The sequence below is a fragment of the Labrus mixtus genome, chromosome 16 (genome assembly GCF_963584025.1).
Source record: "Labrus mixtus chromosome 16, fLabMix1.1, whole genome shotgun sequence".
NCBI lineage: Eukaryota > Metazoa > Chordata > Actinopteri > Labriformes > Labridae > Labrus > Labrus mixtus.
In genome coordinates this window covers 26447061-26472970 of record NC_083627.1, presented here as the reverse complement: position 1 = coordinate 26472970, position 25910 = coordinate 26447061, and the positions used below count along the sequence as shown (strand labels likewise).

Below are 25910 nucleotides of genomic sequence, written 5' to 3'. Positions count from 1 at the left end.
CACTCAGTCTTTAAGACATTAAGATAAAAATGACAACATAATGACATTCAAGGTAATAAGAACAGTTCAGCGTCACTGGAGCATGGTTCACTATATTAGTCTGAAACACATGTAACAGTCAAGTTTAGTTTCCTTTTTAGAATTCTAACCGCTTAAAAATCACACACTAACATACGTGTAGCCATACTTACACAAACACACACCACAACAAACACACTCCTCCTCTCCAGTGTACTATTTAATAGCCAATTACCCTCCGGGCCACCCCACTATTCGTTTGTGCAGACTCAGAGACATATCCCCAGCACCAACCCCCACGCCGCAGCGTTATTGATTGGCTGATCTTTGACCTTAGGAGCGGAGTCATTACTGCAGAGTCATGCGGGGACTGACATTAGCGCCGCAGGATCAGGACGCTCTACATCGCTGGGTAATTATTGGCATGGGCGATTTCCAAGCGCAAACATAATTAGATGTGGGAGACGAGGCGGAAATCATGCCTTCCGCCTTCCTGGATGGACGGCAGGTGTAGGAGGTGGACAGAGGACACATGAGCTAATTTGTCTTTTCTCTCAGCTATCCTGTAAGAAGACAAGAGGCCCTTCCCCGACTCGACGCGCAAATTAAATAAAACTACCTATTTATTCTGTGATGAAGCGAAAGGTCAATAATTTCATTTATTAAACACTTCTGGAGAAGCTACTTTAGGGTCTAACTTCTTATCTGAGAGAGAGAGAGTGAGAAGGAAGGAGAGGCCAAGTAACCCGTAATGGGCGGAGGAGAGAGAAAGGAACGGGGAAGTTGACAATCTGGGAGAGACCTGTGTGACTTTTCTCCATGCATTGCATATTGAATGGAATGAATTGCGTTTCAGGTTGACTTAAAAGCAAAACTGTGGCCTGTTTTCAGCCATTTACACATACAGTACATTCAATGGGGTATGACATTTAAGTCAGAGGGTTAAAGTTACCTGTGGACCAATAACATGGAAGGTCTCCTCAGCGTGTATGCAGGTGATCTCCAGAGGCTCAGACCCTGACACATGGCACAGCAGCCGACACGTCTGGAATCAGGAAGGAAGAATGATTAGCTCTGGCTGCTCCTGAGGTTTCAAACTGAGGAAATTAATAAATGAAATTCTTTATTAAATATATAAAACGTGAACCAGACCAGCTTACCTCCACCAGCTGCTCCTTCTGCTCAGTGAGCTTGCGTGAATACTCCGCCACCGTCTCAAGGTTCCCCTCAGCGCCTGCAGCTTTGAGAGCCAGAAGAGGCAACTGCTCCCCGTGTACTTTTAGCAAGTCTGTTGCACGACCCACCGCAACCTTATGGAGCTGGAGGAGGAAACAAAGATTAGATTGGAGAATAAAAAGAGGAGGGATTGAAGGAGGCTAGAGAAAACACAAGTGAAGGAAGGATGAGTGAGAGGCATGAAAGAGTGAGGGTTTTGAGGAAGAAGAGCAAGAGGTGACATTGTTGAGATGACAGAGAGACAGCAGGTAAGCTGAGGAGTGATGTGTCAAAGAGACGCAGAAATCCAGGAAGACTTTTATGTCTCTCTGTAACTGAGAAAAATCTTTCAGACTCAGAGCTCAGACAGACTGCACCTCACCTCACGTCTAAGGTCATTGACACTCTGGCAGGTCTTCAGGATGGACACCTCCATGTCCTCTGTGGCCTTTTTGGCGTGGACAGACTGCTGCTCCAGAGAGACAGAGGAAGGAAGAGAAGAATAAAACATGAGGCCAGACCCAGTGTGCAACAGGACCCACACACCAACCTGCAGTGTCACATAGAGGAGTAGGACAATTCATCTGAAAAATAAATTAAGTCAGGGTCTAGGGTTTTGGAAAATTAGACTTGTTCAAACTTGTGATTTCATGAAGAAATATATTTCATACTTCTTGAGTTCATTCAGGGGAAAAAATACAAATTCAGCTTCACCTGACACTCTACAGATATATATAAAAAAAAGACAAATTGGATGTGGGCAGAACACCCAAGATGAAATACATTTAAAAACAAGTTTCTTTTCTGTTCTTTTTTCTCAAGTGATCTTGAAAAGACAAGATGAAGCACAATCATACAATGGCATTCCAAACACACTGAAAAACATATTTACAATGAAAAATGCAATTCAGTAACGGCTTGTGTTTTTATAAATCCATTTGTTACAGAGGCAGGAGTTATGGAAACTCTGCTGAAAGGCTACAAGACGGTTAAAGAGATGGTTATTCAGGTGGGCCATTAAGCGCTGCTGCTCCAGTGAGGATGTGTGAATAGAAAGAGAGCAGACAAAGTGAACGACTGGGAGAGCTGGAGAGGAAGTGTTAATAGGAATGAGTGCGTCTCTGAGTTTCTTTCAGCCAGGCAGGTGTTACTTTTAATTTGAACATTTGGAAAATTTTGTTTATAACTTTGCCAACTGAAGACCTAAAAGCCTCCTGTGGACAGATGTTGCAAATTATCATTTTGCTATAAAGACTAAGAGCACTTGATCTTGGACTTGTGCATGGTTAAATGTTACTGTATGGGGGAAAAAAAGAAAAGACATGAGTTCACACACATTTATTCCTCTTCCTTTGTTTTGCATCTTATTTTTATACGCCTCTTGCCAGTCTCATATGCTACCACATGGTTTTATGAATATTCCTGTAGGTGTGTGTTCAGCCTGCTTGTGCCAACATACCGCCTCGACCCAGACGTGCACCAACTGCTGGGTGTCCTGGCGCGTCAGCTGGCACAGACCGAGGATGGCCTGCCGCTGCTCGTGGCTGGTGTAAGCCGAGTCAGTGAAGTCTTCCGTCCGTTCCACCAGCGCCTCCAGCTGGCTGCCCATGCTCTGGGGCGGAAAGGAGTACAAGTTCTCCCGCAGACACTCCACGCTGGACTGCAGGAGGAGAAGGAGATGTCAGTTGAAGGAGCATTTGAAGGATTGATGAAGAGAGAAGGGAGAAGATTAAACACACTTTAAAGTTTTACTAGCCAACGCTCTGAGGGGAAAAGTACATAATTTACAACCTCATTAACATTGGGCCCTTGACTTCATCATTAAATAACAAGAATTATGGGATACGGGTTTAGCCTGACAGTCACCTCAGGCCATCAAAAGGTGCACGATTCATTCTGAGTACACAAACATAAAAAGCTGAAAAAACATAAAAATTTATGCTTTATTCCTCTTTCATCATTCTCTTATCGACAAAAATCTGCTTCAAAGAAAAAACCCTAATGGTCTTAGCTTTTGTGTCCTCACATTACAGGTTTACTTTAACTTACCGTCTAAGCCATTCAAACTTACCAAGCCATTTATCAAAAGCAATAACCCTCTCTGTGCCCTTTCATTAAGACACTTTCTTCTTCTTTTCTCTCAACATAAAGACCTTTTCCATTTTTTTCATTTTATTTCTCTCTATATGAGGAGAGAGGATTAGTCATAGTGGTGTAGGTTTTGTGGTGATTCACATAACTATGTGACCTAAATTACAAAGTAGAAAGGTCTCGTCTCCTGTGTTGATTCTCTGATCTCAATTTGAGGTTGTATATAAAGCCACAACTGGATCGGGATTTGAAGATTTGAGCTTTAAACCCTTGGTCTTTAAAAAAAGGAAAAAGATGATGGATGCTTAACTTTGTAGGCCAACATGTGTCAGATAAGCATCTCTAACCTTAAGCCTTTCATTTGATTGTAGATACTGAGTCCTTCTCTGATTTGTGACCCTACCTTGAAGTCCTTGATGCCGTTGTAGATGCTGGCAGGAAGGATTTTGTTCTCCCCGCAGCTCCGTGCCTCGGTGACGATCTCAATGACCTGCTCCAGGGCGCAGCGCATTCGGTGGAACACAGCGTCTTTGTTGATCCGCGCCGACTCGCAATCCGGGTGCCTCAGGCAAGTCTGTGGAAGTAATTTAATGTGAAATGTCAAAGCTTGTGGCCTCCTCAACCTGTATCCTTTTGCATGTTTTAGACCTCAATGATTCGCCCTACTTTGTTTGCCTTTTCTTGTCACATGTTACTTTGACTTTGGAGTATTTCCATCGCCTTGAAAAGGTTCTCCCCTTGCCCAGAGGTCCTGTGTTTGTGTGCCAGTAGTTTACCTTAGAGGCTGTGAGGAGCATCATGGTGCATTTCTCCAGCACTGCTCTGGCTGCTGCCATCCGCGCTTTCTTCTTCTCATCCTTCAAGTCCTGCAGCACAAACACACACACACACGCACACGCACACGCGCACGCACACGGGCAATGGGTGGCTTTACTCCAGTTCCAACTTCTAAGAACTTTTTAGCTGTCCAAGGGACACGAGGAAAACTAAAATATGCAACAAATCTCTTTCATGCTGCAATGAAAGGACACACAAATGTAACACAGATTCCTCTCTAAGGTTACATACACATGACGCTCCCTGGGTTAACGGTCATGTAACAAAAAAAAGTGCTAATAGAATAGCAAAGATTATAAAATATATATGATCTGCTGCCTCCCCCTTCAAGTCTTGCCGATTTAAATAGATGGACTGGAATTAGGTATATGCAGGATTTAGAGAATGCAGCTGAATCAACTCTTCTCAGACATAGATTGCAAAGCCGACGTGATTATCTGTCATTATTTGTTGTCTCTCCGCTCATCTGGCTTCAATAGATGCAGATGATTTCCTGAAAGGGCTGTGTGCTTGTGCATGTGTGTGCATAGGAGTACATGAGTGGGAGCCGATATGAAAAAAAAAAAAAAAAAAAAAAAAATAGGCTGGTAAATGAGGAGGTAGAGAATTAGCAGCAATGACCAAAATATGAGAGACATGATGTGTGTCAAAACACGAGCCCTGAGGAAACCAAAAAAAAGGAAGAAAGAAGGCTGGTCGATCCGCTCTCCCTGTCAAGATATCGCTGCCGTTTGCATTTTACTGTACATCAGCTTCTGCAGGGAAAGCGCTTTAGTTGCCGAGGCTGAATGTTCGCATCAGAGTGGGATTAGCAGCTGTTGACAGAACAAAGTTAGAATCCCTAAGCTGGACTGTTTTTTTTTTTTTCTTTCTGAAGCTTTGAGCTAAAGTTTTGTTTTGCAAATTTGCAAGAGTAAAGCTGATATGCTGCAGAGAGCTGCACTGTAAGCACAGGTCAGTCAATATTAAGGCTGAATTATGATGTTAAGAGATGAGCAGAATGAGTCATGACTCGTTTGTACACTTCTTTTTTTAAGCTAAGACGTGGGTTAGAAAAGTTTACCAGATACAGAAAGCAATGAGAACTGTGCAAAAACAGGAGAAGCCTGAAGCTTTACTTCGTTGTTTGATTTTTTTTGAGGGGGGGAAGTGTAAATATTTGATGCTTGCATTATTGATTTGTTCTGAACGTGCCTTCACATACACAGTGTAAATACTGTAGGTTTCACAGTCTAATTCCAACACCTGTCTGCTCATCCAGAAAAATCACAGCTTGTTCTGTGATTATATCAACAGGAGTAAACAAAATGTGCTCAGAGTTGCAAAACTGAAATACAAATTACTTCCTTCTCATAACAACTTGCAGAAAACCACATTTAAACCACATTTACATCTTACTTATTGACAGGGGATTTACAGTGTGCTAATGCTTTTGAGTAAAGCAGAGTTTCTTCCCATGCTACTCACGTTCTGTCTGTCTCCGGTGAGGTGGGCAAACTCCACCATCTCGTTGCCAAACTGACTGAAAATCTGCACAAATTCCTGGAAGGTGCTGACTCTTTCCAGATGGTCGAGTGTAACCAGAACCTGAGGAGAGAAAAGATCAGAGAAGTGTGTGAACTACGACATATGGTTCATGTTCTTCAAGCTCTACTATTTCTTATCCGGCAGGACATCATCAAGAAGTGCAAAAAAAACACATGTTCATATCCGGAACAGAAAATCCTTATATTAAGACAGAACCAAGAAAAAAGGTGATTGGACTTGTGATGTGTGATATGATATACAATATTTCAGAGTGACTATCTTACATTTCTGCCAAAATCTCCCTTTTGTACTTACAAAAGCTCAATGTGGTGTCATTATGTCAGTGAAGTGCTCAAATTAAAACAGCAGTTTGAGTATATTTCTAACATGCACTAGTTCAAAGCAGTCTATGTATCTCCTTATTTAGCAGCATAGGGTATGCTAGCTGGCAGCACGAACACAGCAGCTTTTATCCATAGAGACAAAGAGCAGGAAGAGATGTAATTGTGTTTGCCAGTAATAGAGAACAGTGGGCTGTCCACTGTCGGTCCAAGAGAGGCTAAGCAGTCGTGATTAGCCTCCCTGTTTCCATTCTTGGCTTGGTCTACATCCATATCACGCTTCCTGGTTGAGAGCATAGCAAGGTATGACACACAGAGACAGCCCCCTGCTCTGTTTTTTTATGTGCTTGCTAAATATACTGCTTCCCTTCAATTACCTCAAGAGAACCCTTTCAGAGAGCCAGGGCCTTATCTATTAGGGAATAAAGACTCAGGATGGATTTTTGTGTGTGTGTGTGTGTGAAAAAGAGAACGGGTAAAAATAAGAAGCGTGTTCATATCCTTATAGGCTGTCGTCTTACATTCTCGTTTCTCACCTTGTTGCGTGACGTGATAATCTGTTTAATGACGATGCGGTCAGCTAACACCAGGACTTTAGTGACTGAGGAGAGCAGCAGGCGGGCAGCCTTCACCATGCCTGTCCTATCACTGAACACTGTGACACGTGCGTCTGACGGCGATGGTGACTGCGATGGCAGTGCTGAGCTGACATCTGTCAGCTGGGCTATGGCATCACCTGGAAGAGGAGAGAGGAGGGTCGTTCTTACTGGCTGATTTTGAAGATAAATGATGTGAGGGATGTAAAGTGAAGAACAGCGATGCAACAATACCACTTTTTTGTTGTGGAAAAAAAAGTGATGGATTACCTTTATGATTTTTAGGTTTTTTAAAATAGAACAGAAATTTAAGAAGTGTCATTTTAATTATATTGTACACCTCGTCCATAGAAGAAAGCAGAAAGCACAACACATGTTGGTCTCACTTATAAAGAAATGTATTTTAGGTTTCTTTATCAAGACGGAAAAGAGACTTTAGAAGTCTGACAGTTATCTACAGTTTTGGATAAGAGCCAGACAGGCAGAAGAAGAGTTTTCTCCAAACGGCAACCTGCGGGTGTTGAAAAGTGAAGCTGATGTGGAAGTTCTAAAAATCTGCAGTTGCTCGAGTGTCTGCTTCAGGCTTGCTGCAGAAACACTGGAAGTCACACACACACACACACACACACACACACACACACACACACACACACACACACACACACACACACACACACACACACACACACACACACACACACACACACACACACACACACACACACACACACACACACACACATTTTTTCAGTCTATGTTTTTTTCCTATTGAGGGTAACAAACCCAAAACATGAATGAGAGTTTCAGTATCACATCATGGCAAGGAGGACTCTGTGAAGAGCAGGAGGATATGATCAAGCAGACATTTAATCAACCAGCCAATCAATTCTTCTTAGAAAGGGCCTGATCACATTATAAGACCTAAAGGTTATTTTTTGCCTTCTGACACTTGTATCTGAACCCAGATGAAAGGATTGAAAAAAACAGAGTGGATGATGGATGATGCATTGATGAACTGAATGCCCTCTAACTTAGAGGGCATTCAGTTCATCAGTTCAGTTGTTTTTTTTCTTACTTAGAGGCTCTAAGTAAGACAAAGAACACTATTGCATGTGTTCCTCACCTCTTAGAAAACATCTTGTGCCTGACAGGATGCAACACAACAGTACTATATTCAGCACAGTTGTACGTCAGCTGTGGCATCCTAACCCAAATACTGCTGACATACTTCCTGGATGATTTGAGCCATTTTAAGGGGTAGAGAACTGAACCCATCAGGAAATACAGAGTCCAATTTCCTCTTTTCAGACCTGCTGATACTAGCCCCAAAATGTGAAGAATACAGGGTTTAAAGCTGACAACTTGTCACCAAAATTGGAACCATTGGAGAGCAAACTGTCTAGGGTTTAGAGCATGTGGATCTGGGAGAGAAATCTCAGAGAAAAAAAAAGAAACTCAGAGCGGAGGGGGAAGGGGTAGACAGCTCACTCTCTATCTGGCCCTGCAGCTTGGCTTTCTATTTGGTTTGGCTGGTCCTTTAAAAGAAGCAGCACTGACAAACTGATTGCATCCGACAGGCTGCTTTTCAGAGCCAGTCCCGCTCACCAGTTCAAACATCTAGGCCTGGCTCAAAAAAAAAACAAAAAAAAAAAAAAACACTGCTCCAACTCCTCAATGCAACAAGGGTAAAAATACAGAAGGAGTCAACACTAGCTGCTGAATTTAAGGAAACAGATTTTGTGTGGACTGCATTATTGAGCAAACTAATCATATATACTCAATCTTTGTATTTTCCATTTCATGCAGAAAGCAGTTTTGTTCCATCATAGAGAATCATATGTCAGATACAGTGGATCCAGCTTGTCAGTGTATTATTAATTTATTATTCATAAGTTACAACTTGAAGGATCCTTGATGTGTTGATGCAGCGTTTGCAGGCAGTCAGTCAGTCAATCTTGTCATGACTCAGTCGTTGGCAATGTCTGTTGTTCTCTCTTAAGGATTGGCATCAAATCTGGTATAGACTCCATCTTCCTTTCAGGGAAGACATTTCTTTGTGATTACACATTCAAAACTGTTTTACAATCCGCTTCAGCTTTACCTTTTAAGTGCTAATTAACGTTCTCACAATGCAAAACCATGAGGATTGCTAAGCATTATCCTTACTACACATTAGCGTGATAGCATTTAGTTCAAAGCACTGTGCCAAAGTCCAACCACTCAGAGCTGCTCACATATAAACCATTCATGACTACCACCAGTATGTTTTATTGTTGAGTTTGTCTTCTGCTTCTTTTTTAAAGGTTTATTTAGGGGCTTAATGTCTTGTTTAGAGATAGGACAGTGGATAGAGTTGGAAATTGGGGAGACAGAGTTGGTTACGACATGCGGGAAAGGAGCCACAGATCGGATTTGAAACTTGAAGGACTATAGCCTCTGTACATGGGGCGCACTAGCCAAAAGGCTACCGGTGCCCCGTCTTGTGCTTCTTTAATTTAGTCGTCGTATGTCACTGAAAACACCTAGAACATGCCAATGAACATTAGATGGCATCACTCGGATGTGCTTATCAGCTGAGCTTGGCAAAGAAAACATGTGTCCAACAACTTCTCCAGCTGTTTTTAAGTACCCTCTATGGATGTGAAAGTAGAGATGGTTGAAGACATTACCGAAGCATACACACTTTTAACTGTGAACCGTTTTACCCCTAGTGTCGGATCCAAGTTGGAGCCGTTTGTTAGAAACGTTTGAAACTGTAAACACTACCCTCTCAACACATTGGCCTATATGCATTAAGGTAAATGCACCGAACGTTTACAGCACAGTGTAAAAGAGAGGCCAACAGTAATGATGACTTGTTTCACTCTCGTATAAAACTTTTTATAGGACCAATCTGGAAGTGTTGGTACAAAGCTATGAGCCAACATCATCACAATATTTGTATACCCTGTACCTGTTGTCCACATATGTTCTTAATCTAAACACTCACATAGTGTCTGTGCTGCACTTTGGTGTTATTTTAACCCTAACTTCCACATGATCTTGGATCCTTCTCCGGGAGAAAGAGGAGGTGAGATGGCAGCACAGAAACGTGAGAATGGGATTAATTCAAAGAGACAGAGACAGAGATCCAGCACAAATTGCCTTCACTGACCTGCCTCATTGGATCTCTCAAATGTTCCGATGATGGGTAGCATCTAATTAAACTAGTGCTTTCAGCCTGCCTTTATTTCATTCATTAAAGCACACAAGGCTGAAGTCTGCCTGATTAAAACTCTCCCTGCAGCGATGAGTTACAGAGAATGTCAATTCTTCACTAACTAGCCCCTCTTTCTCCTGGAGACGTGAGCCTCCAAAAAGTCTCCTTTTCATCCTGGACTAGGACTTCATCAGATCTTATTAAATATTCTGGGACAAAAAAAAACTTTATTCTTTTTTTAATCAGGGAACAGTTGTACAGTGTCTGTCAAGAGAAGTGCAAGAGAAAACTGTTAAAACACCTCCCTGAGAGCAAAGAGAGAAATCGAATAAATTAGTCACAGTGGGCAACACACATCCAGACATTTGCATGCACGCAAGCATGCACGCACACACACACAGAGTGGCCCTACCTTAGCACAAACACATTTTGTCATCAGTTGTTATCCTCCTCCCACCAGCACTCTTTGTCTGAGTTTTAGCCATCTTTACAAATCAGCGCTTCATGCAGATTAAACGCTTTGCTTCACACGCTGGTTCCCTCCAAACATAAACCTTTTATCAAGCCGTTGTGTCTAAATTCTTATCCAATGAGATATTGCTTCCTGTATGCTCTGTAGAAGGCTAAATGAGGTGCTTGTTTTGCCTGATAACTAAGTTTGCAGATATAAAAAGGAGTGCCAAAGAAAGGCTGGTAAGATACTTCAGATGTACAGGAAGATCGAGGTTGACATGTTGACTTCTGACAGCATTTAAACTTCAAAATGTTACAAGAAATCACAGAGGGGGAAAAAAAACGTCTGACAAAACTGTCACCTTGGCTTTTCTCACTTTCAATAAAAGCTGACAGTCCCTGCAAGAGTGATGCACACATTCTTGTTTCCTCACTCTGCTTGTCACAATTTCTAACCCTCCTACAACCCTCTGTGCTGCCGTCTCTCACTGTCGTCTACTGTTTTACACTTGATGTATCCACTATCCACACATCCATCCGAACAGATTCTTTTTTTTCAGACTCGCAAGCCTCTTTCAGCACACATTGGGTGAGCTTCAAACAACACCATGGCATTGACTGTCTATCTCCACACCTGAATGTTTTAAAGATGGAGGAAACCTTCAGAAATTGAGTCATGGAGATTAAAAAAAAAAAGAAACAGTCAGCAGATTCAATAGTTGAAAAAAAAAAAAAGTGGAGGTCCTGACCTCAAGCTGAGAAATATTTCTCAATGGAACACAGAAGCAATTTATGTGGCAGTGAATATCAGCAGAACTACGGCTTAAATCTCTCCAGCAGCCCGATGCAGAAAGTCTCCAGCAGCCTCCTATCACAATCTATTATGCTGGGCTTTCCAAGCGAGCACGGACACATTCATTCTTTCCTTCTACACAGCACCCCTGGGTGATGAAGCACTTTTTTTTAAAGCCTTAACTTCCAGTCTAATAACAACAATGTCTTTAGAAAACTCTGGAGGTCCTCTGCTTTAATATCTTCTGACAGCCTGAGTGTTCAGACAAATCGAAATTCGCTCAAATTTGATAACACTGTGAAGCCTGAAGGTGAAGTTTGAGGTTTTATTAAAGTGTCACAGTTTGACATAAATAAACACAACCTTTTTAATTTTATTGAAGTAAGATTATGTATCAGCTATAACGCCTTGGGAAGGAACAAACTTAAATAACTTTATAACATCAGTCTCAACCTATCAGACAGCAGAAGACTCACAGCATTGCATCTACGTGCAGCAGTTCCATGACAAGACAAATACATGAGAAGGGCTAACCTGCACGACGGGCCTCAAAGCAGGCTTGACCCATCTCATCCTTCAACTCCTGGTTCTCAGTGGCGATGGCCTCCCCGACGGTGACAAAGCGTCCCACAGCTACACTCACTGCCTGGCCCACTCGGTGAATAGCTGCCAGTGTGCGCTCGGACTTCTTTGGCTTGTCTTTATGGTTGATCAGAGTGGTGATCTGCAGGAATGAATGGAGAGGGGAAAAAGATCATTAGTAGGAAGTGTACCACTTTTCACTCTTTTTAATCAAAGTAGAAGTGAACTTTCACAAACTTTCAGGCAACACAGCAGCAACACATTTCTTCCAAAACTGTCAAAACCTGTTTCATGTCTGAACTCGCGAATGTTTTACTGCACGTCATTGTTACGATGCAAGTCTGCAAATAATCCTGAAACTAAAAAGTTGATATAGTGGTCTTGACTTTCTAATTACCTAATACAGGACCTCAACTTTTGGTTCTTTTAATTTTGGGTTACTCTCGGTTACAAGGATTAAAAATAAAGAAATCAATAAAAGCAACAGATTCACATTTAATCAGCAGTCATCAGAGAATGTTTTGTTTTGACCTGAGAGATGTTTAAAGAGGTCAAAAAGCTCCAGCAACACTTAAAGTATCAATCAATCTTTATGTGTATAACGCAAATTCGTAACAAATGTTATCTCGAGACACTTTACAAAAAGCAGATTAAAGACCTTACTCATTGTTATATTACAGAGACCCAACGTTAATCCATCATGAGCTCAGCACTTAGCAACAATTAGACTGACGCGATTCGGCTTGTGGCCTTCATCAGGGTCATCAAGAAACACATTGCAAACAACAAGATAAACAATCATATACATCCACGTATATATACTGTATATCAGCCAATGAGGCACCTGTACACACCCACATCATATACATTGCTATAGCTAGTTATTAAAAGCTACTTTGAGGCACATTATTTTTTTGTCGAGCTGTCAACCCTGTGGAAAGAGTAAAATTGAATCTCTTGATGTCTTTTGACAGTCAAATGTATCACTCAGCGTGAATCACAACTGTGAAAATAAAAGCAGCAAGGTGTAAATCCCATTAAAATGTCTGTATAGAAATAGTTAACCAGGCTGTTTATGGTTCTGTTTTTTCTGTTGTTTTTCAGTCATATAAAATGTATAAGTGTTGAATTTGAGCCTGTTTTAAAATGAGATCCAAAAAATGAAGCAAAAGCAAAATTAATCAAACTGACTTGTACATCAGTAAAAGCAAGCAGTGCATGTTCTATAACACCTTTGATAAGGGAGCATCTTGAGTCTGCATCACACACTCCCTTTGCTTATCAGGAGACTAGCTACAATTGGAGATAACATTTTGGAAAACAGCATGTGGGAGCCTGCTATGTGTGTCAGGAGGAGAGAATGCAAGGCACGCACACACACGCACAAACCAACGCACGCACACACGGACGCACACTCACAGACCAACACACACGCACGCACACACACACACCTACAAACTTGGAGAATGGGCCCACAAATGTACCCAAGAATCTCCCAAATCCCCAGCTCAGTGTTTAATAAAGGAACACCTACAAGCCAAGCAGATGGTCCAGTAGATGCACATGTGTCTTCTGTGACATACTGTATATAGGACCCCAGGGTGCACCCAAACACTCACACACAGAACTCAGGTGGGGGCACTCGGTGGTAATTGAGGATATCAATTATGAATAGGTAAAGCCAATTATCATCAATTATTAATTTATTGTTGATACTTTCTCCAGCTGTTATCATTGTAGATGCATATATGTGTGTGTGTGTGTGTGTGTGTGTGTGTGTGTGTGTGTGTGAGTGTGTGTGTGTGTATCTGTCAAGCATTTGGGTCAGAGGGTGGTGGGTGGCGATTTTAATTGGTCCACAGCTGCAGGTGGTCTGAGCGGGGAAACTTTGACAGTGAAGTCTTTGTGGGCTACAGAGCTCATGCTGCTTCTGCTGAGCTCAGACGGCTGTTTGAACGAGCAGAATCGTGACAAAGGAATCTATCACTGCACAACTTTGTCAGCATATCCCTAAATCATCCCTCAGGTGGCATGGGAAAAATGTGTGCCCAAACATGATATAGATGTTTTTGTCATCTAGGTCCTTGCCTTGATTTGTAATTAAAAAAAAATAAAAGTTGGCTTGGGTGATTATCTGCCAAGTGACTGTTTGATTTATTAATACCTTTTGTTCTAAATTCAGCCCAACAGTGTATGTGACCACCAAAGGAAGCCTTCTGTGATTCTTCTTCTGAAGATATTTTCTTGATAAGTTGTTTGCTGCATCAGTAAACAGTGAAAAGTTGTGCTCAAAGCTTTGGGAAAAAGGGGATTCTTTAAATATCTGTTTTTATAGCCAACAGTCCTCTCTAAATTGAAGTCCAACCATAAAAACATCCCAGATTTTCTTCCTGATTCCACTAAAACCCTCAATTATTGTCATTTAAGAAAATGTCAGTTAAGTCCCTTACAATGCTGAATGGGCAATGACAGTGGGAATGGTGTTTATGGTACAATAACTAAATACCATATATACGTATATGCAGTACAGCCTTTATAATAGTGATATCTTCTAGGGTAAACTCACAAGTGATTCATATTTAAGGACGTGCATCGGGGTGCTGGTGGCACAGTGGTTAGTGCGTCCGCCTCATGTATGGAGGCTTTAGTCGTCCAAGCGGGCGGCCCAGGTGCAAATCTCCTTCCCCATATGTCATTCCCTACTCTCTCTCCCTGATTTCTATCCACTATCCATCTCTCCATTAAAGGCACAAAAAGCCCAAAATAAATCTTTAAGAGGACGTGCATCAATCAGATGCAACATTTCATCTCACTTGTATCTGAAATATCAAACCGTTATTCCGAGGTCTCTGCTGGCATTATGAGTCCAAAAACACAGTTGTAGTTACCGCTGGTGACCACAGGAGACCATGATGACAACAAAATAAAGATCTTCTATGATTAAGTAGTCAGTGATTACTTGACTTTTATAATGGGTTCTGCTTTAAACATGCTAATTATTCTTATTATCAATTAATTTGATTAAATTTGCTGATTTAACATTAATAATCATCCATGTCAGAAAACAGTGAAGTGCTGTTTAAAGTACGAAATAAAAACGAAATAACTTGACTTGACAAAAGGGGAACTATAATGCTACAACAAATGGTTCAGGACTCTGAATTCCACAATAACAAATGTGTCTGAGTCAAGAAAACCTCTTGAGCTGCTGCCCTGTATCACGTATGACGTGACCCATATCAATTCTTCACATCGTACATCAGCCATTTGACAGTTTCATCAACGTCACTGAGTCTCATAGTTTTGACCAAATGACTTAAACATGATCACTATGCACAGCAGACTTGTTTCTTGGTGAATGCTGTCTTGTTGTCTGGTCATTTTGAAGAAATGACAAAAAGATGAGCAATCTGCAAACGTAAAAAAGCATGGTCTGTGGCATCGTTCTGTAGCAGGATCCTGGCCCACAGAGTGCTCATACAGCATTTCTTTTGTTCAGTCACTATATGCATCATCTTTTATCTCAGTATTAAAGCTTCCTCTCCTGGGAGCTCTGTGTTTTTCAATGACTCATCCACACAAAGCAGGCTACTCCGTGGAGAGCACAAACTGGCTGGACGTTACGCAGCCTAACAGAGGGAATTAGGGCAACGTGACACATGATTCAGGCCTACGTCACAAAACAGACTTGTTGTCCAATGTCTGGTGCCATTCATGTTACACAACAGACCTGATAAACACTTCTGGGACTTAAAGTTAAGGTCCCTGGGCTCTGCAGATTTTTCCCAGGATTTTCTAAAAGGACATTTTGTTTGTGATGTACAAGCTGAAATGTTTTTAAAGCATGCATGCAGGGAAAGACCTTATTGTTTTCCCAGAGCGCCTGCAGCAAATGGTGACACTCGTCAACTCTGGCACTCATCCAGAAACCAGTGTTTAAGGGGGTGGGTGAGGGCAAGAGGAACTCGGCCTCTGAGTGTGTGCATGTGTGCAGGTAAACAAACACAAGTGCCTTTCAAGAAGAACTGTGAGGCTCACCGAGAAAGAGAGCAGAGAGGAACAGAAAGTGACAGAAAAAGAGATTGAGGGGCAGACAGAGCCAAACCAAAACAAGGTCAACAGATCTTCCTGTGTGAAAAAGCCTTCTCCACACTGCAGCAGATGAAGTCAGTTTAACACAGTGTGTGTGAAAGACAAACACAAAGTGAAAAAGACTCTATGTGAATAACAACAGAGGGACTGGGAGAGAGAGAGAGAGAGAGAGAGAGAGAGAGAGAGAGAGAGAGAGAGAGAGAGAGAGAGAGAGGAGAGAGTACACTCTGCCTGGGATTTCCTCCATTAGGGATTTCTAGGTGGGGACATTACTGGGCCGTGCAAACAGGAACAGAGCAGGGAGGAGAGAATAATATTGATACAGTGCCATCGCAGAAGAGAGGCCACGGTGTTTGTGAGTGTAGAAGAGGAACTTCATAGTTTCATGGACAGAATTTAGAACTTGTTTCTTGTTGGGCTGAAACTTGTGATGATTTTCCTTTGTTGAAAATTGTGCAGATACATTTTAAGTCTATAAAGTTTTAAACAGCTTGTCAAAATCTGTCTGAACTTAAAGTTGTGTCTTCAATTTGCCCCTTTTGCAAACTGTTCTAAACAAAAGACTCATGTAATACCCAAGAGCAGGACAGAAGCTGGATGAAGACACTTTTTAACATTTTGCCTGAAAAATCACAAAACTATCAACATATTGGCCTGTTAAATTGCTTTTGATTGATTCATTGATTATTAACTTAAGTTCTGGTTCTAGGTATCAAGTGATGTTTACATTGTTATCTATAGAATTTGTGTCAATTAAGAACATGAGTTAAACTGATCCAGAGTTTTCCAAAACCAGGCAAAAATCATTAGAGCCCGACCGATATTATCGGCTTGCTGATGATATTAGCATTTCAAGTGATTATCGGTATCGGCTACTTTTATCATAGATATGCGCCGATATTACTGGACTTATTCACCAGTCAAAAAGCATTTCATTTGAGCTTCATTGTTTTACATTAGCAGTTCTCTTTCACCAGCAGAGTGTGCTATATGGATTACAACAAGTATTATCACTCTACAGATCATCAAGCAAGACTACAAATGAACTGACATGAAATGCCAGCTTTCAAACATGTTGATGATCTGTTCATTGAAAACATTTCCACCGAAACATCTACAGTATTGAGGTCCAGGAGCCAGCTTCTTTCCCTACAGACAGCTGCTTAGTCATTAAAGCCGCCATCAGTCTTGAAGGTTAGGAGTGCACTGCATGTTTCACTCATTGGTTATCTCTCTTCTCATTGCATTCTTCATCTGTTTCACACACGCCCTCCTCTCCGCTCTATGCCGCTGTGCTCTGCTGCACTCCATCAGTGTCTGAATGCCAATGAGCCCTGCCAAAAGAGCCGCATCCGGCCCAGAGCCTCCAAACCCCAACGAAGGATTTACACAATAAGAAATCTGTGAAATAAGCACTAATGTTGTTTTAGCAGCAAAGTTAGACCTCCAACTGATTTGTGTATCGACTGGGTTAGCTGAACTCTTCCATGACCCATACAAAAACTTAACTTCTTCCTGGTTAGTTTGTCTCTGCTGTTGTTCCAGCCTGTATACAAAAGGAGTTTTTTGATCCATTTTATTCTTTTGAAAAACAGATTTTTTTTAAAACTCCCTGACATCGCTGATTTGGGAAAATAAAATAAAAAGATTTACTGTATTTTAATGACCTCAAAAAAAAATGAAACAGCATAAAGAGGTCCTTATAACTCATATCTGTACACTGGTTTTCTGTTATATTTAGAATTTCTCAGAGGTCATCCCCCTTGCATACAAAAATGTAAATGGGCTTGGGCCATGATAAATTGCGAACACACTTCTTTGCTAATTGACATCAAGGAATGCTTTATTCTGCTGTTATTCTTCAAAAAATGTTTTTTAAACCTTCTTCTGTTGCCCTGATTTCTAATTTTATCACTTTCATTTGTTGGTTTTCCATACTGTACTGAATACACGATTCAATCAATGCGTTTTATTCTTTTAATTTATGTTAGCTCATCAAAATGTCAGTTCATTGTTAACGTTGTCATCTATAGTTCCCTTAGCACTCTGAGCAACTGTTCTTGTATGAGAACATGTACATTGTATGAGGCTCTATAGAAATCAAGGTTTTTTAGGGCTTGAATGACTAATGGTTACTACCCACACAGTTGTGTGTATGCTCTCTCTGCCTCACTCTAACATTAACACAGCAGCCGTCTGTCCATCACCCCTTGTTACTCTCTCCCCTGCTACACAACCAGTCAAATCCCTGTCATCCTCCTCTCATCTTTTTTTTGTAGTAATAATTAGGAAGACGATTACAGGGCCATAAAAACGACACCAAAAGCTCATCCGCAGCAACACAATACACAAAAAACAGAGCCCACCCATTGGTTAACAGGAAATCTACACCAACACCTCAAGGACACCGTGACTGAGAATAAATCAGAGCGGAACAAAAGCTGGAAACATTTGTGGCTGCTTCCCATGGATACTCACTGGGTTTCAAAGATTGACTGTGCTCGGAGAGAGTTTGGAGTTATGGAGTCATCCCTTTTCCCTGCTTAGTTTTTTACTGTCCTCTGTCCTGAGTATTGGATTTTGCAGTTGTAAAGTTGTGTGGATAAATGGTTGTGTTAGACAAAGAAAAGGCCAGTTTGGTCTAAAAGAGATAAATTCAAAGCCTCTTTTCAGATGGTGTATTGGAGTGCATGAAATCCTACCCAAACAGCAGAGAGATAATAGTGATTTTGAGCAGCCCATCCTGGTGCCCAGCAAGGTTTTCATTGAACCCACATTGTAGCCATTCATCACAACTAGTGCCTGTTGTTAGGTGTTATATAGGGCTGCTTGTGTTATATATTTCTGTTTCTTTAAAGTCTTATTCAGACTTCTAGCGACAGGAATGACTCAAAAAAATAACTTTTTTTTTTCTTCGCCTAAAACCAAAAGAATGGCTGTAAAGCTGAGATTAGAAACAGAATCCATGCAAAGCAATAAAATCTCTTTCAGACATAAGATGTGAAGGATTTCAAGATGTCTAAATGAGGGGGTGAAAAGCAAAGAAGAAACACTATCAGTCTATCTTTAGTGACAGCACAGCGGGAAGTAATTGGTCGGTAGTTTTTGCAAAGTTTTAAACGAGGAGGAGAGAAACAAAACAAGAAATTCATCGACTTGTTTTCTTTCTATCAGAAGAAACTAGCTGCCTTTTTTTGCCTGTTAATATGAAAGAGAAAATTGTGTTATTTTTGGTAGCCTCCTATTTCTGTACACCTCGGATTGGCACTCTCATTACAATAAGACGTCTACAGCATATGGACCACTTATTTTAAATAAACAGGAAAAAGAATACTTCCAGGTCTCATTTCAGCCCATTATAGCACAAAGGGATCATTGTTGCGGGAAGAACAGCACCCAAAGGAACACTGAATGTTTGTCTTCTCTTGGAGGTGTACACACAGGAATCTGAACTGTGAGTTTCTGTTCTCTGTGCTCTTTATTGATGCAAGGAGAGACGTGGCTGTATGTTCACTGGGGACATCGAGTGAAGAAAAAAAAAATACATAAGAGGAAAGGGATGAAAGTCGGAGGGAACATGCACTTTAATGGGGGAGCAGCCAAATTGGCTACAAGCAGACGGGGGTTTCAATGCTATGCTGATCCAAAGCCAGTCTGTAGAGGCAATACGAGGAAATAAAAAAGAGATGAGGGAGACAGGATACAGACGGACAAGGAGAGACGAAGGTAGTAAGAGAATGAAGAGTAGGATGTGTCACATCTATAACACACTTTACCCTGTCTTCTTCTTTCCTCACTATAGCGTCATTCTTTTCTTTCAAAAATCCCCGTCTTCACCTTCATCCATCTCTCCTCTAGCAGTCTTCTCTGTGTCGTGATTCAAGTCTGTCCCCAGAGCAACACTGCAGTGGTGGAGTACAGTGTGTTACAACACTAGCAGCTTGTGATTTTTAAGCCTATACCCCTTTGGGGTATACTGTAAAAAGCATGTGCATAGAAGAAAAGCAGAAAGCAGAATAATAGAGCTGCTGCACTGTCTCAGTCTTTCACTAATACTCATAAATCAAAAAACAAATGACCTTTCATGAAATCATTTATCTTTAGGGGCAAATTTGAAGTTGACAAAGCACAGGTTCTTGACAAATTGGTCCACACGAATATGGATAGTTTTCTGGACACAAAGTTGTGCTCCAGTCTGCCATTACTGAACAAAAATATCAGTAAAACTTACTGGGCCTGTTACCAATTTACATCCATATCAAGCAATGAGAGATGCTCTCATCAAGTATATGCAGAGCTGCCAAAAGCCAAAACTCCAAAGAGTAAGAGAGGAAGGTGATGGGAGCACAATGCAATGTTTCAGGTAGACTTTTGTTTCACTAGAACCATAAGGCAGAAGTTTTATTTAGCATAAGGGCTGAACAGTACTACATCCATATGTAGTCGTGACTGGTCAGGCATTCTTTAGGAATGTAAGACATAATGTACCTGCAAAGACATTTCACACACACAAACACACACACACACTAATGTTAGAGCTACCAGGAAGAGAACCCATGTCATCCCAATAATTGTTGTCATGAATAAGTAGACATCACACAAAAGGTTTCAGCATGCTAAATCTTTTCCTAAGACATCTGATGTTGGTCCCAAACTAGCGATAGCAGCCACTAGGGCTGCGTTATATTTGCTATTTTATTGTCAGTTCAATATGAACAGGTGCAATAAACATTGCAAATGATAGCCTGGATTACAATAAATAGAGAAAATATTTAATTAAATTTCCCCATGTATTCACACTTAGCTTGTCAGATGAAGACCTAGCTAGCATAAAGGGAGAAAGTGTGGTTGAATAGGACCTTGAGGTGCAAATAAACAGCACCTCTGCTATTTGGAGTTATTTTGGATTCAGGAGAATCAACTTGATATACACATGTGTAATGTTTGAAATATGAACAGAAGAAAGAAAGACACTGCATGTTTTAGCATATCAACACTTAAATCCACATGGCAATACTGAAGAAAGCTATTGCACATTTAAGGTTTTTCTCACATCACACAGGCCTACTTTAAACCTCACTTTTGAGTGAAGCCAACTTCACTAACAATCTCTTTCTACACAGAAATATCGAGCTGAAACTTCCCTGAGTTAAAGATAGAGAGTGCAGTGATTTGGCAGAGGTATCTGTGGTCCTTTAGGGTGATTGAACACAGATGGTTTTATCCAGCATGAAAGATAATTCCAGGAAAAAGATCAGTGTGTGCCTATACCAGCACAAGATGACAGGGATAATACCAGCTGATTGCCTAAGACAGAAGCGGAGGGTGGAGAAGAAGGGCATAAAGGAGGTGATGGAGGACGGAAGACACACAGGCCAGCAGTGTAGCCAACAAACTGATTAGCTTTCTTGTTGTTGTGCTCAAAGGAAAAATGACTCTGTGATTATGAGCCTGCAAGAGTTTCTTTATTACACTTTATCTGAAGCTTGATGAGAATGAAGGTTTAATATTTCAGATATATATTTATCACATCAATAGTTTAACAATCATACATTGCAATGGATTCTAAAAAGATTATCTTAACAACAAAGTGGAGCATGTAGCAGATAAAGAGCTAGAAAATAAACTATCCAGATGTAGGATCTTAGTTAATATTGGCCTTCAGGGACGCCGCCACCAGCTAGCCCATTGGTTATGTTGCGCATGCCATGTAGGGAGGCTATAGTCCTCACCACAGCGCCCATGGGTTTGAATCAGACCTCTGCCCCTTTGCAGCTCCACCTGGTAAATTTAAGTTGGACTTCAATTTACCAGGTGCCAGATGAAATATTACTGAATGCGAGAGTTGCTCTGCATATCTGGCAGATGTTTGTAGTCATTTTAAAAGATGGTCAAATTACAATAACATGGACACAATCTAAAAAGATACGGAGTTATCCTACTATTAGAAAATCCTGCTAATTTATTTAGTATACCTCAAGACTGTGTAGGCATAACTGATCAAGTTTTGTTCATGTAGTGTAACAATCAGTGTGGTCAGTATAAGTCCAGGTGAGAGGAGGATACCGAAGCCCTGCAAATTAAAATAATCATTTCAACTGGTACATTTTTGGGGCATAAAAAACCCTTTGGGGACTATATGATAGTAAGTGATTAACTGACACATTAGCTTAAATCTCTGTCTGTATTTTCAAAGACTTAAATGCAATGCTAAATGACATTGTCTATCTGCTTAGATCATTAGTTATGACGTTGCTACCAAAAAATATCATCAATGGCCCAAACATAATTCCCACAGTAGGAAATAAAGGATAGCCCTGTGACTCTTAGGACTAGTTCATGGAATTGATTGCTTCATTTTTGTGATTAATAAACAAGCATAACCATCCCCAATTCACAACATACAGTAAACATAAAGGGTGAGAAAGAAAGCTGGTAGCATGTGACAAAGTTTACAGATCTGAAAACGAGCACATGACGCAAACCTCAGCCCATTTTCATGTGTTCCAACAGTCGTACGCAGCCAGCAAGACAGACAGGCAGGCGGACACTGATGGAGGTCGACACCGAGAGTTGGTCGAGGTTTACGGAGGCTCGCAGACACAGAGACAAAGGCTGACAGTTAGAAAGGACGACCTGAACTGCACAGAGGCAAGCGGCTGAATGAGTATGGAGTTTTTATCAGATGGTATTCCATCTGAGTTGTGTGAGAAAAGGGCACAGTTTGGCCTTCAAGCTTTGGCTCAGCAATCACAGCTGACATTTGAATATGTGGACAGGCAGACTGAAACCACAGCAAACATCGGGTAGAAGGTACGAGCAGAGGAATATTAACTAGTTGTACAACTCCTCAGGAAGGAAAATGACCAATACTACAGTATCTAACAGCATACAAATGGTGTGTTAAAGATGAAGCGTAGAGGCCCTTTACTACAGTCCTGCATAAACTACAACATACCCTGCTCATGCTAATTTAGTCTGTCAACTTATTCTTTATCAAATAAACTTCTGCTCAGGTTATAATCACAAGTATTTGACGCGGGTCATATAGGCAGAGAAATATTTTCAAAAATACAAACTTCGCTCCATTTCCTTCTTTTCTAAAGGTAATAGTTCTTACTCTGGATTTTCTCAAGTTAGTGGCATGATGAAATATGTAACCACTCTCACTGTTACAATAACAATTGTGCCTCCACTTGCGTGTTGCACAGAAAAATGGCCACATACACACATTGCTGTCAGCAGATACAGTGTTGGGGCCCTGGGCTCAAATCCAAAAACATCATGCCAAGCCAGTGCTGCGAGGCAATACATTATGTACAGTGAGTGCAATTTCACTGTCAACATTATTAAGTGAATAGTTTCTTTTAATATATTGTTACAGAACCTCTTACTCCAGACTCTTATATATTATATTACTATTGTATATGTTGTAGCAGCATGATCTGTGGGTGTCTGCCTTGATATATGGAAAAGATGGTCATATGACTCAAAACATGCTCCTCACTCCTTTGGCCAAGATAGCATGTACCAGTTATATAGTGCAAGAGTAGAGAAAAGACATCCACGGAAACAAGCATGCACACACGCTCACACAACTTGAAGTCAACAGAGCACAATACAGCTTTTCATTCCTTTTTGCTCACGTAATTCTCCGGATAGTAGGTTGAAGGGAGGGGGGGGGACTCAGACACAGACAAAGGGAAAGTCAGGGGGAGGGGGTCAGCCAAGGAGAGGAGTGATGTGCCCTGAACACAACATGACCGACGGGTCAAACTCCCTCTGGCAGTCTGAACAGTTCACATGCCCCTTCTCCAGTGTACCTGGGGAAGCATCTAGGAATATAACTGTGCCGGTCAGCATCAGATGCAGAGTTTCCTGAGGCGCTGGCACACCTGGGCCCGCATTCAGAGAAATTTCACATGCTGACATTTCTTTTACTCTTTGCCTTAACATCCACTTTTTAGAGTGAGTTGTCTTCTTTGACACAAGCACACTGACTGACACATCTCCTTTATGGTTTGTCTCAGATACAGCGCCAGGATATGAATTATGTCTAAACCTGAAGGAGTTACAACTCTTTCTTTTTCTTATATCATTTTCTTATGGTTTCCATTAAAGATGTGTCTCTGAAACATGTACGATACCAAGACAGCTTTAATTCCTCGGCTGACTTTTAATATCTAATTAAAACGCGTGCATATATCAAGCGGCTCTTAAAGTGCAAAAAACACTATATGGATGGTGTTGACCAATTCTTCCATTTTTCAAACAGCTTATTTTTCTGTTTAAGAAAGTCCCTGCTTTTCGATGACTTCAATGGATTATTATTGGTGTATATTTATAGAGAGGGAGGGAGATAGATTGTAGTTGGGCGAGATCAGAGTAGGCTGGAACTTTCAGCACGATCTTGCACTTTTTCTGTGTTTTTAAAGAATTTATCAGTTTTTACAGCTGTGAAATCAGACGTGACTCTCAGCGAAAGCAGCGTCAGTCACTGTGGATGAGATCGATGAAGGAAAATTTTAATCCTTGGGAAGTTGCCTGACTTTTACTTGATTAAAGTTGAGCCCCTGTCCTGCACTTGTCACACCCATGGTCCGTTAACAGATCCCTCTGTCCTCCTGCTTCTGGACAAAGTAATATGACGTGCTTGGAAGCGTGTTAGTTCAACAAGCAGAGCTGAATCCAGAATCCTGAGTAATGCAGGGTGGCATGAAGTAAAACATGTCTCATTAACAGTCACGATTTTTGCCCAGAACTGAAATTTTAGCTTCTTTCTCTTTGAATTTTCATGTTCAATGGAAAAAAACTAAATTTTCATCTCAACTGTCATATGTGTTCTCTGTACAGTTAATCTCTGCAGGTGAACGTGATTTATCCCATTAGAGCTGAGGTGGTATCTAACCCCATGAGTAGTCAACGGAAATGTTTGCTCCAGGCTCTTCGTATGACTCACAGCACGACAACTTGTCAAAAACTATACTCATTCTCTGCTTTCCCGGCTTTTGTCGCACCACAGCGAGTCCTGCTGCAGTGTGCATCATCACTTATTTTTGTGATTGTAGGAATTCATGCTTGGCCAGATTAGCTGACTCACCAAGGAGCCCATTGAATAACAAGAAAAAATGCAGGTATTTTTACTGAGCAAAGCATTTAACCCAATTTAATTATGAGTATCACAATCACATTATATTTAGCTCTGAGAGTCAGCTATGACTTCTTCCAAAGCAGGCACCTATATAGGATTTATTCAAATGGGATGGATGGATGGATGCTTTGTTGATCTTGAGGGAAATTCAGGCATCCAGTAGCAGTAACAGTGCTTAGTGACTGTTTGCAAAGTCTTTTTTGCCTTTAATTTAAAATCACTTTAACATACTGGGAAAATAGTCAGTTAGGAACTTCCCTTATATTTACCCTTACAATGAAAAAGCCTCCTACAGTAAAATCAAATCAAACCTGTACAACTTTAAGATGGGGAATATATTTCAATGCTAAGGAAAAACAAAAGCTGCATGTCTTGCTTACAAATATTTCGAATCTGTTTTCTCTACTTAGCAGGTTCAATGTTACTGCAATCTGATGGGCAACTGGCTCAGCCTGCTTACGAGTATGCAGAGTTGCAAAGACAAAACAGAAGAGATTGCACGGTTGGCACAGAGCAGACAAAACAATCAACTCGGCTCATATTTTCCAAGGGACCATTCGCTGTCAAATAAACGACAAATATAAACCCACTTATTGCCTGCTTTTACAGCTTGGCATCGATCCTTGGTGCTCTGCCACGGTTCAAGTGTATGTAGCCTCTCTGAAAACCTCTCAAACAAGATGGATGGAAACGGGGCCCAGGGTTTTCCAGATAACATATTTATGATTGTTTCACATGAAGAGAAGTATTCATCTTCATGACTTTGGCAGCAGAACAGATCACCATTCATGTGCCATCGCCGTGTTAGTGTTTCCAGTCAGGAAGTCAAAGCTGAAAGGACAGCAGAACAGGTTTGTGGGTTACCTGGTACTCCATCATGGCTCTCTGAAAATGATGGGAAATCTATCAAGTCTCACGTGTGCCTGGGGAGGGTGCTGAGCAGAGAGAACTCAGGAGTTACTTTGAGCTGTTTGTGGTTTAGCTTAATTAAATCAGTCTGTATTTTTACAGTACT

General features: G+C 41.1%; 1 protein-coding gene across 1 annotated transcript in view; it reads right to left on the bottom strand.

Moving 5' to 3' along the window:
* The window catches only part of ctnnal1 (catenin (cadherin-associated protein), alpha-like 1), a 50700-nt gene that overhangs the window by 8547 nt on the left and 16243 nt on the right, over window positions 1-25910 (bottom strand). The window contains exons 2-10 of the mRNA XM_061059339.1: window positions 11605-11794; window positions 6566-6765; window positions 5629-5748; window positions 4101-4190; window positions 3728-3898; window positions 2693-2893; window positions 1616-1702; window positions 1179-1337; window positions 971-1063 (exon numbers count right to left, since the gene is read on the bottom strand). Of these exons, the coding sequence (XP_060915322.1) occupies window positions 971-1063; window positions 1179-1337; window positions 1616-1702; window positions 2693-2893; window positions 3728-3898; window positions 4101-4190; window positions 5629-5748; window positions 6566-6765; window positions 11605-11794 (1311 nt within the window). The remainder of the gene's footprint in view (window positions 1-970; window positions 1064-1178; window positions 1338-1615; window positions 1703-2692; window positions 2894-3727; window positions 3899-4100; window positions 4191-5628; window positions 5749-6565; window positions 6766-11604; window positions 11795-25910) is intronic.